Source organism: Tamandua tetradactyla, chromosome 23 (assembly GCF_023851605.1).
Source record: "Tamandua tetradactyla isolate mTamTet1 chromosome 23, mTamTet1.pri, whole genome shotgun sequence".
Taxonomy (NCBI): Eukaryota; Metazoa; Chordata; class Mammalia; order Pilosa; family Myrmecophagidae; genus Tamandua; species Tamandua tetradactyla.
The window spans coordinates 2,133,865-2,152,830 of NC_135349.1; the positions used below are offsets into that span (position 1 = coordinate 2,133,865).

Consider the following 18,966-nt stretch of genomic DNA (forward strand, 5'->3'; position numbering starts at 1 on the left):
CGGCCTCTCTGAGACCCTCCCCATTGCAGCTGCTCAGGAATGGAGCCAGCAAATACTTTGGGGTCCCGGGGCTCCCCCCCCGTTGGTGCTGGGCACATGCTGGCTGTGGGGTGAGGGGCTGCGAAGCGACACTCAGGAAGGCTGGACCTCGTACAGCCCCCGGAATCTCCTCTTCTGGTTTCCCTGTCTTCTCCCCCCCAAGCCCACTCAGGCAAGTGGGAGGATCATTCCAGTCCCCTCCCGCCCCCAACCTGAGCCCCCGAGGACGGAGAGGAGGGTGTGGCCTCCTGGACCCCCACCTGCTCCATTTCCAGAGCAATGAGGGAGGGCCCGTGGCTGGCCAGTGCGGCCCCACGGGACAGCATGCAGACCTTTCTGCGGAGAAAGGTCCAGAACAGCTTAAGAAAGCAAACACGCCCAGGCCGGGGCAGGCAGCTAGGGGTAGAGCCAGGAAACCCCCTGCCCGGGCCTCGGGGAGAGGCAAAGCCCTCTCCTGAGTGCACCCCACTTTTGGCGAGTCCCATCTAATCCTGGGACTCTCGTCTGCGCCACCCCATTCTCCAGCCCCATGGGGGCACGGACCTGCCTACTTTGCAGCTGAGGAAGCGGGCCCAGGAGCCCGGGGCTCCTTCGCCGGGCGTGGGTTGCAGAGGCTGGGGCTGGGGGGTCTGCCGCCCCCTCCCCACGCAGTCCCCCGCCTCGGCACCACGCCTGCCGGCAGCTGTAGCGGTTTCGGGCTCGGGTGGGTGGCCGGTGCGTGGGCAGGTGCCAACGCAAACAGCACGCGGAGTCGCTGGGCCCGGCTGGTCTGTTTGGCCGGAGAGGCGCGTCCCCAGCGGGAATATTTATAGCCCCGCGAGGCCACCGTGGCTGGGAGCTCACAAGGCCTCCCTTGTCCCGTGCCGCCGTCCTGGGGCCAGCTGAGAGCCAGCCTCGCCCTGCACCCGAGGGTGGGCCTCCACCTGCACGCCCCTCCCAGAGCTGGTGGGTGCAGACGCTGAGCCGAGGAACCCCATTTCAAGGAAACCCCAGGAAATAGCAAGTTGATGGCTCTTAGAAAAACCAGGCAGCCAGAAACTGCACAGTCATCTAGGAAACACCGGCTCCTGCACCGTAAAGGACCATGGTTTCTGAACGCTGTTAAAATAAATGCAAATAATTGCTAGAAACAGCTAAGAACGTTCCTCTTTTTCCACCATTATGCAGCAGAACTTGATTAACGAGAGCCCAGAATAACTGGTTTATTTTTGAACTCTGCTTCTAGGGTAAAGAGGCGAATGAAAACAAGCTATGTCAGGGGTTTATTTTAAAAAAAAAACAACTTCCAAGAACTGTCCTGGGGCCGCTGCATGACTGGCCCAATCTGCTCCCTCTTGATGCCCCCAGTAAGGAGGGGAACCCCCACCTGCCACCGCCACTGCTCCCCGAGGCTGCAGAGCAGCTGCCCCAGAAGCGTCTCCAATACCAAGGCTGGCCGGGTCACGGGCCACCCGGGCCGGCTCCAGGCACGTGACATGTGAACCTGGCAGCAGGTCCCATGAGGTGCCATCAGGAGGCACCCCGAGGCCACTGCCCCAGCACGTTAGTCAACCACTGGAGAGGCGGGTACAGACAAGGCGGGCACCATCTGGCTTCACCCAGCCTGCCCTCCCTGCCCCTCACCTGCCCTCCCTGCCCCTCCCCTGTCCCCCCCGCCCCTCCCCTGCCCCCCCTGCCCTGCCGCCTCTCCCCTGCCCCCACCTGCCCCTCACCCAGCCTGCCCCCCGCCTGTCTCTGCACTCCGGTCCTCACTGGTGCACACTCTGCTCTACATCTGCCTTTCTGGGTAGGCCCAGCTTTAAAGGTCCCCACCTGGCAAAGGCCGAGGGAACTTTTGATTTGGCTCCCAGCCCTCAACCCCATCCTCCCTCACAGCAATTCCCGGGGCTTGCCGGTGTCTGCTGGCCTCCCATTGGCGGTGCTCAGTGGGCAGGTGCCAGGCTTTGTTTCTACTGACCGTAACGGCCACATGGGGACAGGCATGCACGCTGCGGGGGGGAGGCACCCTCCCCGATGGGGGAGGAGCCTGCCACGGGGGGGGGGGTGTGGTGATGGTGGTGGTGTGGGGAGTGGCCTGCGCGCGGGGGGGGGGGGACCTTGGTGTCTGTGGCCTGCCATGGGGCCTTGGGGGTGTGGCCTGCCGTGGGGGTGGGGAAGGGGCTTGTGGAAAGGCCTGGGCTTGTGTGGAGCTCAGCCCTGCAGCAGGGGTGGCCCCCCACCCCTTCTCTTGCCCTCCAGGCCCTGGACAGCTGCTGGTGGCCCTGGAGCAGGCGGCCTTCTTGGTGGACCTGGGAGTGCAGGAGACAAGACACCCTGCTGTGCGAGGCGGAGAAGAGTGGACATGAAGATGTCTTCTCAGATCTGAGCTGAGGGCAGGCCCTGAGGGATTTCCACCCGCGTCCCCGCCCACAGCAGCCCCTGGTGCGCCGGGTGTGTCCTGTACCCGCGGGCTCCTGGCGCCCCCCAGCCGGTCACTCGGCTCCTCTCCTCCCTGTGCTTTCATGTGCGGCCCGCCCTTGTAACAACGCCGGGGGCCGAGGGTGGCCCACCCGGACAGCCCAATCGAGACTCCCGTGTGCCGCTGGCAGCAGGACAGACCCGGGAGCCTGCCCTTCCCTAATGCGTGTGCGCTGCGCTTTCGTCCTCAGAGCTGCCCGGCGCGAGGAGTCTGGGCGAGACGCGCCTCCCGGGAGCCCAAGTGGAAACCAGGCCCTACCCTCCCGACAGCAAGGACAGGCTCCTCCCGGGCGGGGGCGAAGGGGACCCCTCCCAGAGATGCTGCCCCTGCGCGTGACCTGGGGAGCCCCCACCCACATCCAAGGCACCGCACCTCATCTGCCCAGATGCGTCCCTTCCCAGATGCTCACCCTGTCCCCGTTTGCCAGGGTCAGGGTTGGTGCTTGGGACACAAAGGGCCAGAGGTTTGGGTGGTGGAGGGACTGGCATTTCTCTTTCTACTAAAATTTCCTGGAGCATTTTCTCATACCTTGAATCCACTGGCTCAGTGCTGTTCCCCAGCTGCGTTCTTGGATCCCACCTGGACCGACAGGCCTGCATTTGGATGGTTATTAGTTTGAAAAGAGGCTGACGCCACTGCTGAATAAACACCGGACAGTACGTTGTGAGACTGTCAAGGGACGGGACAAACGAGTGGCAGGGGTGACAGCACCCAAAGGGAAGAAGGCAGGCCAGGACTAAGGGAGTGACGGAGTCTGGGCTCCCGTCACGGCACTGCAGACCCCCCGCCCACAGGCCCTGGCTGCCACGTCAGACCGGAGCACCCAGTCCCCTTACCTGCGCTCTTCTTTCCGGGGGGTGGGGGTGGGGAGCCTCAGCCAAGCTGTAGCTTGTGTTTTAAAAAGATGCAAGACCCCAAGACAACAAGTGTAATTTAAGGCAAAATTTAATAGATTTATAAAAATCATATATACAAAACATGTTAGACTAACCACCATCACTATAAAATACACTTTTTACACGTCACAGGCCCACGTTAAACCGGGACGCGGTCTCTGTGAGCCGAGACGTCAGCACCGCCACGGGGACCCCCTGGCCTCTCCTCTCGTGGGGCTGAGACCCCGCTGTGTGCATGCCGTGGTGGCGGGACAGAGGCCTGCGCACTAGCACTGGGCTTCCCGGCCACACGTGTCAGCGGCGAGTAACATGCCAGTTGACGAACTGGTTTGAATGGAGTTAGGAAAAACGACATTTTGGATGTTTTGAAGCAGTTTATATAAAAGGTCAAAAGGTAATTATTCAAGGCTCTGGAAAGCAACAGACTCAGTACAGATCAATTTAAAATTTTTCCATAAACAGGCTTGGTAAAGAATCTAACGGGCACTTATAACAAAAAAGCATGATGGAGAAAGTGGCCGCGAGTCCCTACTGGCTGTGCGGGGACACAAATGCAATGTCTCAGCTGGTGAAATGCAGCAACCCCCGTCAGACACGAGCAAGCAAAGGGCTCTGTCCGCCCATCTGCAGGTGAGGTGGGCACGTGGGTGAGGAGGGACAGCCACGGAGAACCGACTTCATGTGGTTTTCAGGTTCAAGTCGGGTTCAGTTTGAGAGCCCTGAGCCTCCGGGTCTCTCAGATGGCCGGGGTAGCTGTGCACAGCCCCTCCCGGCTCTCAGGGAGGCACGCATGAAGGGCACTTGGTGGTACAAGCCTCTGTGCCACACGCGGCTGGGTGGGAGGTGGTGGGGGCTGTGCAGTCCAGTGGAACCCACACTGCGGCGGGGCTGGCCAGTGGTAGCCCTGCACCCAGCCCCGAGGCTCCCCTCCACCCCCGGACTGTCCGTCAAAGGGGCAAACTGGCCTCTGACTGCCACTGCTGACAGCAGCAATTGGTTCCTATCATACTCGGGGGGACACGCCCTAAACCACACCCTACCTCTGCAGAGGGGACCTTTTCCTCGCTGAGGCCATTGGTCAGCGTCACCAGGAGGAGAGCACGGTCCACGCCGGCCAGGCCGACAGGCCGGACAGTCCAGAGTAGGGCGGCCGGACCTGGTGACCTGCCAGGAAAACGCAGTTCCACTGAGAACGCCATCTGGGCTGTGCACAGCTGGGATTAGGTTCATTTGGGTGGAACAACATCAGCTTTTTAAAAAGACTAAATAAAGTGAATTCAGTGTTAATAAAAAGGCACCCAGGTGCCAGGCCTGGAACAACAGCGCTCTCTTTTCGCAGCACAGGCCCGGCCAGCGGAGGAGCAGCTCTCGGCGGCCACCACGACCGAGCGCCGCCCCGCAGGCCGGGCTACCCGGGGTCCCAGCGGACACTCAGGCTGGCGCAGGGGCCCCAGGGCAGCTGCCCCAGCGTTTCCCTTTGGTTCACATCAGGCACGGAGAGAGAAAGCCGTCTGAAGGAGAAACCACCTTCTGTCATCAACTCGAAGATGCAGCCCCCGCCTCTCAGGTTGGGCTAGCTTTCCAGTTCTTGCAGTGAGCCTGAAAGCCGCCTTCCCCTGCGGTCCGGGGAAGCCCATGTGGAAGGCGGGGTCTTCAGGGCCTCAGGGTGACACTCACCATGGCACGCTAAGGTTTTTCTGCTGAGTACTGAAGAAAACCACTGTTACTGAGGAGGAATGCGGTTCCACGGGCCGGATCAACCCCAAGAGCAGTTGTCAGCCCGACCCTTGCAGGGAGGACCCTAATGAGCTCGGGGCCTGGCTTCTGAGTTGCACCCCACTTCCTGCCCCTGACGCCACGAGGACACCCATCCCGAGAATCCACCCTGCCAGGCGACTTGGGGCTTATTTATCTCTGGTAACATCCTGCTTCTTTCCGGTGTGACTGAGAAAAGTAGGTTTCTTCCAAGTCTCCCAGAGACGGACTCAGCTGGGTGTGGGTCAGGCGGCGCCCGGCGCGAGCTGTGCTGGCACCCCACGTTCTCCGGGGTGCAGTGCGCAATCCTGAGAGCCAGCGCAGGAGCCCCTGCGTGGAGCCCAGGCCTGACAGCGTGCGGGAGAGGCCACGGGGCGCTCCGGGCAGCCAGGAGCCCACATGGGAGGCATGCGGCTAGAAGACAGACCAACACTGTCTGGAAACCAAATCCACCCATTTGAATGTGCTAACCCGAACACCAAATAACCAGCCCAGTTCCAGAGAATCCTGGAGGGAGAGAACTCAGTGACACTGTGAAGACTCACGCGAGCAGGTCTCTAGTGCCCTGAAATTTTTTCTCAGCATAATGTCCCAAGCGGCCGCTGAGGCAGGGGAGTGGGTGTCTCCAGCCCCTCTCTACGTATGGGCTCCGACAAGGGTCTGGCCTTAACCTCTTTCTCTGTGCACAAGCTCTGAAGGCATGTCTCCTCCTTTAAAGCCCTGTTAACGGAGTGGGTTTCGGCCGCTGAAAGGTCTTAACTGGATCTAACCAGCCCCTTCCTCTGGGAAACAGGACCCGCTCGCCTTCAAGGCCCAGTGTTGTGCCTCACGAAAGGAGCTGGGGCGAGCAACCAGAAGTCAGGAATGCCGTCACCTTTCAGCTGGTCTGCAAATCCCCTTCTCTGCTGCCCCTTTCACAGGGGCACGCACGCAGCCCTCAGTGCAGACCTGGCCACCGACTTCAGTCCAGGGCCAGTCCCACCAGATGCCAGGACTCACAGCGGACACACGAGGCCCACGTTTAAGGACGGCAGGAGCACGCGAGCTGGTCACCTCACCGCACCTCGTCTCCCTGGAGTAGCTGGGCAAGAGTTAAGGGAGCCTTTGCCAAAACAGTTTGTCTTTTTCTTCAAAGCCAAACAAGAAATAATTTAAGAATGAGACTGCTAAGGACATCTGACTCATCTGAGAGAGAAGCGGGCACCGAAAGTCCTGAAGGGACGGCCCCCCACAGTGAAGGGCTCAGCACGGCTTCCTCCCCCCACACGCCCGGGTGGGAGGAAGGCCACGGCCACCGCATCTCTCAGGAATGGCTGCGGCCACAGCCCCGACAGACTAACCCCGAAGGATTGAGGATGATCGACTTCAGGGGCTCTCGACCCTGGCTGGACATTAAAATCACCTGGGATTTAAAAAAAATTTTCCCGCACATGCGCCTGTCTGTGAAAATTACACACTTGTTCCAGGCTCACGCACGACTCCTTTGAAAAGCGGTCAGGTGATTCCAGTGTGTAGCCAGGGCTGAGGATCCCCTGCCGGCCAACGTTCACAAATGAAGAAACAGACCCGAGAGCTCGGTGCACGGCCATGCGGGAGCTGGGCGCAGCGCAGGGCCTGCGGGCGCGCCTCGGGGGCGCTTTCTGACCTGCCCACTGGTGGACAAGCCCCGCGGCCGGTGCTTGCGGGAAAAGGGGGGGCCAGTCCCAGCAGGTCCTGGGCGGGTCTCGGCCCCGAGCTGCTGCTCCGCACGAAGGACTCCTTCCCCGGCCAGCACTCCCCGCGGAGCCCGGTGCTGTCCCTCCCCTTCCTGCAGTCGGGCGCGGGCTCTTGGCGGGGCGGGCGCTGCTACAGTTTCTGGCGCTGGGTTCGAGGCTTGGCCTCCAAAACAATGACACTGGCGTCTCCGTGGTGCTAGGTGAAACAAAGCTGTCATTCACAAGTAAGGAACCGCCAAGTAAAATTAGGAGAGAATTATTTGCTCTGAATTTTATTTAAAAATTAGCCGGGGGTCACTTTTGAGTGCTGAATGGACTTTTGTAGTAAGCAAAGACCATCCCCAAGCGCCGAGACTTGGGCGGCCACGTGGTACCCCCCAGCTCCTGCCAGTGCGGCGGCAGCCAAGGCTGCGGTGTCTGTCCCCAGGGGCCCCGAGCCCCTCAGTCAGTCCTAACTAAACACCTCGCTGCAAGGTTAGTTTTGGATCTTGGAGTTAAAATAACCTGCCTCATTTTTCTTTTATCAAAGAAGTTAAAAAATGACAAGAATAAGAATTCTAGAGCTCTCTATAAATTACAAAGCCATTACACAAGCTCTTGAAACAATTCTTCTACAAGCAAGAGTGGAAAATATAATTCAGTAAAAAACCTACATGTGTTTTTAATGTGTAAACAGTGTAACTATGAGGAAATGTCTTGTTTTGAGGGAGTTTATTGTTACATCTTTGCAATAATAGATGAGGCACAACTGCCTTCTGCTTCTCTAACATCTCAAGGAAAAAGGACAATATTCACAGGTAATGGTGAAATTTACAAAAAAACACCCCAAAGCCTACGGCTTTGCAGATAAAAATGGCTACGATGTATGAAAAGAAAAGTCACACATGATTTCAGGTTTGCCTCGCAAACAGCTGTCACCAGTAACAGCGAAACACAGACTCTGGAGCCAGAGGGCGGGGACCTCTGATCCGGCGGGTCAGTATAACCGGAGGAAGCCCCCGCTGGGCAGGGCTCAGCGGCCCCCTCGGGCAGCCCCCATGCCGGGCGTCCCCTCTGCTTCTGGTTTGGAAGTGAACTAGAGACTCAAGGGAAGAAGAGACTTAGTGACAGGCTGACCTAAGACCCGCGAGGAAAGCTGCAAACAATGCCACCGGGGCACCAGCTGAGCAGCCCCCTGCAGCCAGCCTGGGGACACCCCCCTCTGCGGCGCACACGGCGCCCTCTTCCCCCAGGCTTGGAAGCTCATTGCACTGGGAGGGTGCGGCCGGGGGGCCGGTGAGTGCCGCCCTGGGGGCTGGGCCCTCGGGCTGCAGGGGGGGCCGGGCGGGAGCCCTGGAGGGGCGGGGCAGCTTCCTCCGGCAGACGTGGCGGCCGGCACTGAGCCTGGGTCACATCCTTCCCACTTGTGAGCAGCCACAGGAAGCGGGACAAAAGCAACAACTTTTTTTTCCTGCTAAAACAAAAAGAGCCCAAACCCTAGCAAGCACTAGTCAAAGCCCTGAGCACCGAAGAGAAAGAGGGTTCCCTGTCGTCTCCTCGTGAAAATACTGGGCTACAAGGATGAGCCGGCGGCAGGTCTCTCCTCCCTCTCCTCAGGGTCGGCATCTGCCCGCGGGGTGTCTGTCTGGGCAGCCGAAACTAAGCCCAGGCGAAGGACACAGTGGCGGGGACCCAGGGCGAGTTAGGAAGCGACAGTGACTTTCTCGTGCCAGTCACAGAGGGAACTTAGTTTTTTCTTTTAATGCTAGGTAAAGTCCCAAACTAGACAGACTTTTCAGTTGAGTAAAACACAGAGGGGACCAGTTTGGAATGCAATGTATTTTTAAACACAGTGAAAAGACACCTGGCAGGTAACTGAACAAGTTAACTGAGCTTGAGATTCACCTCAACATCAACATCCACCACCATTCCGTCCCGAGAACTCTACTGGATTGTGTTTACTGTCATGTGTCTATGTTAACAGAGGCAAGAGACCTGGGGAAGAATCAGGTTTAAAGGAGTTGAGAACAGGAACCGGCTGTCCAAGGGCAGCATAGCTGCCATCTGGAGACACTCCAGTTCCTCCCAGGTTTGCGGACTTCCTGAAAGGTCAGCTGTGAGGAACTCACCAGGCAGCTGTGGCATTAGCAAGAGCTTTGTTAGGAATCCTGCAGGCGCTTGGAAGCTCCACAAGAGGAGTACGAAGCTTCGTACAATATCCCAAAGAAGGCTGCCCTAAACGTGCCAGCTGTAGGTGCCAGAGATGACTGGCAATTAAGACAAAGACGTCGTCTGCAAGGCTACTTGGCTTAAATGTCTTTGCCATGGGCGGTGGGGGGGTAGGTAACAGGGAGGGAGGGATGTGGGAGAGAAGTTAAAAGCACCACTGTGGCCTTTAGAGAGGAATATTCACTGTCAGCGTGCAGCTTCCGCCTACTCATCACACGCTATGTTTCTGGGCCACTCTACCAGGCGAGAGAGACTGCACCTGGGTGCCAGCGTCAATGCAGGTCCATGCCAGCAAGGCTCTCAGTCACATTTTCTAGAACTGGAGGGGAGTCCTCAGGCGGGGTGACTTGGCTCCATCTAACAGACCCAGACTCCCGTCTCTTGGGCAGCTGGCCCAGGTTTGAAAGGCAAGGGGCCCTTGCTGTGGGAGGTGGCACTCAGATCTTTCACTGGGGCAGAGGCTGGGCTTGCGCCCCCTGCATTTAGCAGCATCAGCATGCGTTTGATCTCCTACGAACTACTGTTAGGCAACACTTTCAGGTTAGTTTGCTTCACTGAAGACTTGCAAGTTAGAGAAGCCATCTGCAAGGCCGCTTGGTTTCTATTGCTCATCATTCACGAGAGGGTGCATGCACACACACGCGCGCACACACACACACACACACACACACACACACACACACGCCTCAATTTAAATTGTGCCAGAAAAGGAATAAAGTTTATACAAAAAGAAGGAAAGCTGTGTTATTAGGTATTACAAATGAATACCAAAGTGATCCCTTGGCTTTCAGTAGTTTACTAGTCCCCAGGATTCAGTAGCTCACATCTGTTTCTCCATCCTTCTGCCTAGAGCTCATCTGTCTGTCTGTCTGTCTGTCTTTCCAGTAGGCCAGGTGGTCACTGGCACGGATCCTAGGAACCCAACTCAAGGACCACACAGGCCATCCGCACCCAGCAGCCCCCGAGGCTGCCCGCGCGTGGCAAAGGGAAGAGGCTCTCTCTTTCACTGCAGCATGATGTCTTTCAGGTTTTCCTGCAAGATCGTGTCCTTCACAGCATGGAACACAAAGCGGATGTTCTCCGTGTCGATGGCGGTGGTGAAGTGGTGGAAGAGCGGCTTACTGCGGTTGCGTCTTTTTCTGTCGAAACACTGGACTAAGTAGCGCTGCACGTCCTCCAGCCTGTGCGGGTCACCCCGGAAATCCGGGAAGTGCTTCTGGATGCTGACTGTCTTCACCTTCTCCACCAGGAGGTCCGTCTTGTTGAGGAAGAGGATGATGGAGACGTTGAAGAAGAGCTTGTTGTTGACGATGGTCTCGAAGATGTTCATGGACTCTACCAGCCGGTTGGTGCGCCTGTCCTCCATGAGGACCTGGTCATACTCGCTGGATGACACCAGAAACAGGATGGACGTGATTCCGTCGAAACACTGGAACCACTTCTGCCGCTGGGACCGCTGGCCACCCACGTCCACCATCTTAAAAGGGATTTTCTTGATCACGAAGTCGTGCTCCACAATTCCCTTCGTGGCTTTCCTAGCCAGCAAGATGTCCTGCTTACTAGGAAAGTAATTCTGCAAAATATGGCAAAAGGGAGGAATTTAGGAAAGGAAGAAGAAATGCAAGAAAATAAGAACAAGAAGATAAGGTAGAGGGAAACGATCAAACTTTAGAAAGTAATTGAACACAGTGCTGAAAGCAAATGTCATTTACAGAATTAGATTAGACATGAAACAAAAAGCAAAGGGATTAAATAGCTCATTTCAGAACGAAAAGAGGAAAGTGATCAGAAAACTCAGGCCCCGACTGAAACCTCATCAATTTCCTTCTTCAAAGGGTTATTTCTGTTCCATAGATATCTTTAATTTTTCTAACTTTCAGAGCATATACTTTCCAAAAACCTTACTAATTTAGGTTTTGCAGCGCTATTTAAAGTTTACAATATATTTAATATGCTATTCTTGGAGAACTCAAAGTCTTTGCCACACGCACAGGCAAGTTTGCTTAGAAACTCTCGAACCACTTTGATCTTGGACGACTGAAAATCCTCCAGTGACTAGTGCCCAAAACCATGTGAGTTTGATCAAGCCTCTAGATCTAACCACGAATTTCCAGGCCACAGGAGACGGGAAAACACGTTAAATGACACTACAGGGATGTCAGAGCAAGCTCCAGGCTGTGAGAAACCCTACAGGGTAAGGAATCCAGTTATTTTAGCAACAGAAGAGAAGATGGAGGGAGAAATGTATAGTTTAAAAGAAATTAAGTGACATTTGTACTGTATGGACCTTATTAGGATTCTGATTCAAACTGTGAACAGAAACAACAAACCCAAGGGTGCACGGGTGGCTTGGCGGTCGAATGCTCGCCTTCCATGTGGGAGACCCGGGTTTGATTCCCAGACTATGCACCCAAAACAAAAAAACAAAAAGCAAAACTAACAAACATCAACCAAAACCCTTTATGAGACAAGTAGGGAAATGTGAAAACTGACTGGTTATTGGATGATCTTAAGAAATTATTAATTTTGGGGGTACAATAACCACTATTGTGGTTATAATTTTAAACAGTCTAATTTTTTAGGGATACATCCTACAGCATGACTGATGAAATAAGGTGTGGGTTTGTCCCTGACCTCAGGAGGAATGGATGAACCTAGTGTTTCACAACAACATTTTCTCCATGTTTGAATTTTCCAAAATAAAAAGTTACAGGATTAAATTGTACAGGGTGCGTGGGTGGCTCGGTGGCAGACTGCCCGCCTTCCATGCAGGAGACCGGGGTTCAATTCCTGTACCATGCATGCTCCACCCCTCCACCCCCCAAAAAAGATTAGATTGTACATTTATTTGGGGTGATGGAAAAGTTTTTGTACTAGTTGGTGGGGATGTTCGCAGAGCATTATGAATGTAATAGCCCTGGATTATATATATGAATGTGGTTACAAGGGGAACCTTTAGACTGTATATATGTTACTAGAATAAAAATTTTAAAAAGTCCATAGGACAGTACAACCCAAACTGCAAACCCCAACGTTCACCCTCACAGTTAACAGCACAGACAGAACAGCGCTCTTCATGAACTGTAGCGATAATGCAAGGTTTACAAATGCATGATTTTCTGTAAACCTACAGCTTCCCTAACTAAAAAAAAAGTTATATTTACAAAACAAGTTAAAGGAAGTCCTCCCTTGAGTAAAGACCTCCTCTACCCCTTTCATGGGGCTCTGGGTACAGGAGGCAGGGTCACGGGATGTAGGAGCAGGGCTGGGCTGGCTGGGCGGGGCAGGATGGGGAAGGGTGGGGCAGGGCTAGGCTGGGCGGGGCAGGATGGGGAAGGGTGGGGCGGGGCAAGGCTGGGCGGGGCAGGATGGGGAAGGGTGGGGCGGGGCAAGGCTGGGCTGGGCAGGGCGGGGCAGGGCTGGGCTGGGCAGGGCGGGGCGGGGCAGGGCTGGGCTAGGCTGGGTGGGGCAGGATGGGGCGGGGTGGGGCGGGGCTGGGCGGGGCTGGGCGGGGTGGGGCAGGGCTGGGCGGGGCTGGGCGGGGCTGGGCAGGGTGGGGCCTGCTGGCACCGGAGGTCCACAGGCATGGGCTTTCTGGCTCCGGCTCCAAGTCCCCGGGGCGGCCTCTACTCACCAGCTGGCCAATCCGGTCCAGGTTATCCAGGAAGTATTTCACCGACTCACCCTGCCACGGAGGAAAAGAGTCACGACTCATGACACTGTGGACAGATACTCATTTGGCAAACAAAATAACTTAATAGAGTAATATTAGTGTTCTTTGCCTCTGTGTAACTAGAAAAGCAAAGTAAAAAGACTGAATGAAAACACATTTTTTAAAAAAAATTAAAAACATATTAAGAAAAATTTTAAATGCAGTTTTCCTAGCTCCAACCCCAAGATACAAATTCAGACCGTGTTTTTCCAAAGCGGCCCCAGCGGCTAAGCAGGTGCTGGCACCTGACCCCGGCTCGTCCCTGTGGGAAGTGGCCTGCTGCAGGCAGGGCCAGGACTCGAAGGAGAATTCAGACTTAGGTTTGCTTCCAAAAAAGGCTGCCCAATGAGCGCAGCCATCAGAGAGGGTCTACAAGAGCAGAGCAGGCACGTGACAAACACTTTTCCAGTTTCCCAGTGTCCTAATACACCTAATACTCCTAATTACTTCTCAAGTTTTTTTTTCCTTTTTAAGTGGTTTTATTGAGACATGTTCGCCTGCCATACAATCCAGAGTATACATTCAGTAGTTCCCAGCGTCCTCACGTTCCTTCATACACTTTACAGTCTGGTTCACAGTGTGCCCCAGAGGGGACGCCAGAGTCTGGGCTGGGGTGACGCGGGTCTCTGCTCATCACTTGGTAAGGCCTCTGGAGGTCTCTGGGCCCAGCACGGAGCAGCACCGGGGCAGCAGAGCCACGGCCTGGGGGCCCGGGAGCTGGAGGGCTGTGCGGAGGAGGCGGGCAGGGGCTGCAGCGGGAGGCTGGGAAGATGCACACGGGAAACGCATGCGGGTATCTCGGGCTCCTCTCGGGCAGTGTGACTAGGGGAGGGTCCCCGTCGGCAGACATTCTCTGGAGAGTATAAAATGTGACAAGGTCCCTCCCACTCCCCGGCGCAGGCGGCCACTCTACCTTCTCCAGCGGGGAATGGGGAAGACGACTGGAGAAGCACTAGACAGACCTGGGGCACGTGACCTGCTGCCAGCTCTAGTTTTGCTCATCTTCCCACCCTGTCCCAAACAGGCCCAACGGAAGATGCAAAGATGCATTCCCTTGAGTGAAGAATCGACTTTCCTATATAAAAGTAAAGGCCTTTCAGATGGGTCCCTGAACCAGAAAAGTCCTGAAATGCAGAGGCCCAGCCTCTCCAGAACATCAGCTAGTTCCAGCCCCTCCCACCATGGACAAGTTTAGAATGGCCACAGCCCAAATAGCCCTACAAGGTGGGATAGAAAGATCAAAGTTGATGGTGGAGTTACAGAGAAGGGCGGGTTTAACAAATGAGTGTGAGTGCTGAATCATTATATTGGTATTTCTTCTCGTCTCCAGTATCTTAGAGCAGCTGGAAGTAAAAACCTAAAACGGTCTAGCCTCCAGTGTTTTGGAGCAGCTAGAAGGAAAAATCTGAAATAGTGGAATAGTAAGCCGTAACAAACTGTTTTGAAGTGTACTTTGAAGATCACTGCTTTTTCTTTCTTTTCTTTGTATATATATATCCTATTTAACAATAAAAAATGTTTAAAAGAAATAAAGACCTTTTGGATGATTCAAAAGAGAGCGTTTAAGGAAATAGAACATGCGTTTCCTCTTCCCACTGGAGCTGGGTTTAGGATTTACACGGGGCCTCCCCCTGGGGGCAGCGTGCAGGTGGGGCAGGAGCAGCTGGTGTGTGGGAGGCTGTGGTGGGCAGCCTGTGCCCGACGGCACCCACCTCCCTGGTGCTGCACTGCCCCTCTCTGGACACGTCTCCTGCGGGGGCGCTGCGGGGCAAGGAGGGAGGGGAACAGACTCCTGCCAGGGGCCTCACTTGCTTGGGCAAGATGTGGAGAGTTCCAGTACCTGGCCAAAGCTGCTGTGGCCACAGGCACGCTCTTCTCTGGGAGGTCCCGTGACATGGGCACACTTCAGCCAAGCAGGACAGAAGTGACAAAGACGTGCTAAGAAGAAGGACTCAAACATGAGGAGATTATACCTTCTCCAGTTTGAACTTAAACGTCTCTACTGAGCTTGGAACCAGGGTCATCGCGAGCATCCCTCAGCTGCTGCTGAAGAGGGAGCCTGTGGCAGGGCCCTCGGCTCCCCCACCCCCAGGCCCAAGGAGGCCAGTGCTGCCCCGGCCTCGCTGTAGCACCCCAATTGGAGGCTGAGCGCGCAGCCTACAGGACAATCATTTCCCACAGATTTCAGGATTCCCACAGGGTCAGACCATTAAAAAGCACCAGGTTTAAAATTCCAACCTACTTTACACCCTACAGGAGCTCCGGCACCCCTCCAGCGACACTGCATGTGGCAGACCCCGAGCCTTGGCGTGGAAGTGGCCTTTCTGCCTTAGAGCCTTATAAAAGGGCGCCCCATGCACGTCACAGCCACCCCAGCACCCTTCCCTGACAGCTGCTGCAGTAACACGGCCTCGCAGAAAACGCATCGATGAAAAACAGGCTTTCTCAACCCTCCTTGGTTTAAGAGTTGAAATCACTTGAGATCAGCATGAACATGGATTCGTGGAGAGAACAAACAAAGCAAGCTCGTGAGGCCGCCCGCAGCAGCGCACACATGGAGCCGTTGCCCTAAGGCTTGCTCCGACTCGGGCCCCCCTGCCTCTGAGGGGCCCTGGGCCAGCCTGCGGACTCCCATTTCCAAGCTCCAAGTCCTCTGCTCTAGCTCCTGCAAAGGCCCCTTGGCAGCTGGATGAGACCCCAGGGCAGGGCCCTCATAGGCCTGGAAGCAGGTTCAGGGCCACTGGAGCAACCTGTCCCAGGGCCCCACACACCTGGGGCAAGATCTAAGCGTGGAAGTACACACACTGCTGGGGCATGTCTCCTTGGCTAAGCAACGGCTGTAGTCACAGGGTGGGCCCTCTTAAGTACCAGGGCCCTCTTGCCCAGGTTTTTTCTTTTTATTGAGTAAAATTCACACAACATAAAATTAACTATTTTAAGTGTACAGTTTCAGTTGCATTTAGTACATTCCTAAGGTTGCACAAACTTTCTCTAACTCCAGAATCCAGAACATTTTCATCACCCCATAAGGAAACCCTCTATGCATGGCTTATGCACCTTTGTCAAAAATTGGTTGGCCATATTTGTGTGGGGCGTCTCCAGGTCTTCCAGTCTGTTCCACTGGCCCGTGGCTCTGTCCCTTCATGCACACCACAAACCTTATCCCCATAGCTATCTAGTTAAGTCTTGAAGTTAGGTTGAGGGACAGTTTTCACTTTATTCTTCTTTTTCAAAATTATTTTGGTTATTCTAGTGCTTTTCCATATACATTTAGAACAATCTTATCTAAAGCTATAAAAAGTCTTGCTGGGGTCTTATAAGAATGTGTTAAATGTATATATGAAGTTGGGGAAAGCTGGTATCTTTACTATCTTGAGGCTTTCAATCCACAAAAGTGACATGTCTTTGCATTTGTTTATATCTTCTCCAATTTCTTTAATCAGCATTTTATAGTTTACATCTTATAAGAGCCCTATATGCCTAGGTAAATTTATACCTAAGAACTGCATTTCTTAAGTGATTGTTAATGATATTTCATTTTAAATTTGTTTCCATGTGTTCAATGCTAGTAGAGAATAAAATTAATTTTTTAATGTTCGTCCTGTATCTCGTGACCTGCTGAACTGACCTGTTAGTTCTAAGAGGCTTTTGGTAGATTCTTTGGGATTTTCTTTGTCTGTTGCCAATAGGGATGGTTTTAGTTCATCTTTTCTGATTTGTATGCCTTATATTGCCTTTTCTTACCTTACTGCACTGGCTGAAACAGGTATGCAATTTTTTTTTAAAGCATGAAAAATCTCTTCTTTGGTGAGAAAAATTCAAGACCTAAATAACTGGAGAGATACAACCACATTCATGAATTGAAAGATTCAATATTTTTAAATGTCATTTCTTCTAGAAACAATCTATAGATTCAATATAGTTCCAATAAAAATTTCAGCAGGCACTTAAAAAAAGAAATTTGACAAGCCCCCTTAAAAATATATGCAGATGACACAGAATAACTTCAATAATTTTATAAAAGAAGATAAAAATTTTTACAATATCAGACTTCAAGACTTACCCTAAAGTGACAGTAATCAAGACAGTTTGGTATTACAAGAAAACATACAGATCTGGTGTACAGAATGGAGTCCAGAAATACACCCACACATAATGGTCAACTGATGATTGAAAAAAGTGTCGAGGCAATTCGGTGGATAAGGGAAAGCGTTTTGAACAGATGGTGCTGGAAAAACCGGTGATCTGCTCTGGCAGTAGGAAGGAAGGTTGAACCCTATTCAAATCACACACAAAAGTAACTCAAAATGGACCACAGACCTCAGTGGAAAGACTGAAGCTCTACACTTAAAAAAGAAAAGAAAAAGGAGAAAATCTTTGTGACCTTGGGTTAGACAAAGGTTTTTGTGGCAGGCTGAATGCTAAGTTAGTCCTTGTGTGATATCCTCCCCTCGAATGTGAGGCAAGCCCGTTACTATGATGGGCCCTCACTCTCATGATTAGGTTACCTGCAGCTAATCAAAAAGGGAGACCACCGTGGGTGGGCCTGGCCTAATCAGGCAAGCCCTTTAAAAGGAGAGAGCCAAGAGCCAAGCACTGTGTGTGAGGGGTGGGGAGGCATGGGCAAGGCCTGAGGTCTGCTCCTCCGAGCTGAGAGGGGTCTCTGGCTGACAGCAAGAAAGCGGGCGGAGCTCAGTCACCGCAAGGAACCTACCCTCTGACCTGGACCCACATCTGGGGAGAGTGGATGAGATCACAGACCCAGCCGGTACCCCGCTTTCCACCTGGTGAGACCCTGAGCAGAGGACCCAGCAAACCTGTACACAGATTCCTGACTTTCAGACACAGTAAGAGTAAATATGTGTTTCAAGTTACTACGCTGTGGTAGTTTGTTACACAACAATAGAAAACCAATACAATTTCTTAGGACATAACAGCAACCTTGCTCTCCTCGCTGGACTTCTGCCAGCCCCAGTAGCACGTAACCATCAGGAGGGGCTGAATGCTTGCTGAGTGAACAGACAGACAGACAGATATTCTCAAAGCTGACTCTTTTTAATGCTGGCTTAAACACTTTTTTCCTTGAATCACTTACTGAATTCTTAACTCCAGTTTGCTGTCCAGGACCTATCCTGTCCTCACATCAGAAAACCAATGATAAAGAATTATTCAAACCGCTCCCCCCAAAACAAATGGAACTGCCTGAAAAACACAGGATACAAGCAGCAAAAACCTAATAAATGTCTGGAAAATCTCTTCCTTTGGCATTGGACATGAGATAACTCAGAACAAACGGATGAGTCAGACCTGGCTGCCCCAGGCTCTTCATGGAAAGCCCCTGTTTCTTACTAACCTATTCTCAAATAAAATAAAGAGAAACTAAAACCCCAAATCTCCCCCCCCCGACTCTGATGTAATACGCACTGCTTTCCCGAGGCTTTTACGCTCCTGCCTTCACTCGACACCTGGTACCTTCACTAAGTTCTCAGGTTTCAGCACTGATGTCCAAGCTCACAACTGTTCAGCTTCTGGTGTAATCCACTGAACAATGGATCCGCGTTTATTCCAATTGTTAAAGTAATAATCCATGCAAAAAATACTTTGGAAGTGCAGAAACATATAAAGCGGAACGAACCTCACCCATATCCCACAACCAGAGATAAGCACTGCTGTTTACACAGTCTTAGTCTGTCCTCTCCCAAAATGCCATTAGAATAGCAAAACTGCTCCAAATATTAACGCAACATTGTTTAATAGCCAAACTCATAAAACAATTTTGTCAGTCAGTAAAAGACAGTGAATAATTTTTATGAAATAAGGAAACAAAATATTTGACCTGGGTCCCCTGAGAAAGAAAGTGTGTTTAGTTTTAATTAATAGCATTCTGAGTGATCCCCACTTAATTACCTACTCAGGTATTCTCAGCAGAGACATATCTGTATCGAGGGAAAGTTACAATAGTTTTATTTTCGTACTTTCTGTGAACTATACGAATGGTAACAAAAAAGCATTATTCTATGATGGGGCAAATCTACTGTGATGAGGAAAAGAAGTAAATGAAAGACATATTCTAAAAGCAGATGAGTTCCCCTTAGATAACCAGGCACACAGTCATAAACTAAAGGACACTGCAGGAGGGAAAGGCAGGTCAGAGTTGAGTGAGGACACAAGAGACACTGGGTG

General features: G+C 53.0%; 1 protein-coding gene across 1 annotated transcript in view; it reads right to left on the minus strand.

Annotated features, from left to right (window-relative positions):
* Positions 1-8,202: 8,202 nt before the first annotated feature.
* GNA12 (G protein subunit alpha 12) overlaps positions 8,203-18,966 on the minus strand; it is a 116,754-nt gene continuing 105,990 nt past the window's right edge. Inside the window, exons 3-4 of the mRNA XM_077140473.1 lie at positions 12,706-12,756; positions 8,203-10,644 (exon numbers count right to left, since the gene is read on the minus strand). Of these exons, the coding sequence (XP_076996588.1) occupies positions 10,075-10,644; positions 12,706-12,756 (621 nt within the window). The 3' untranslated portion in view covers positions 8,203-10,074. The remainder of the gene's footprint in view (positions 10,645-12,705; positions 12,757-18,966) is intronic.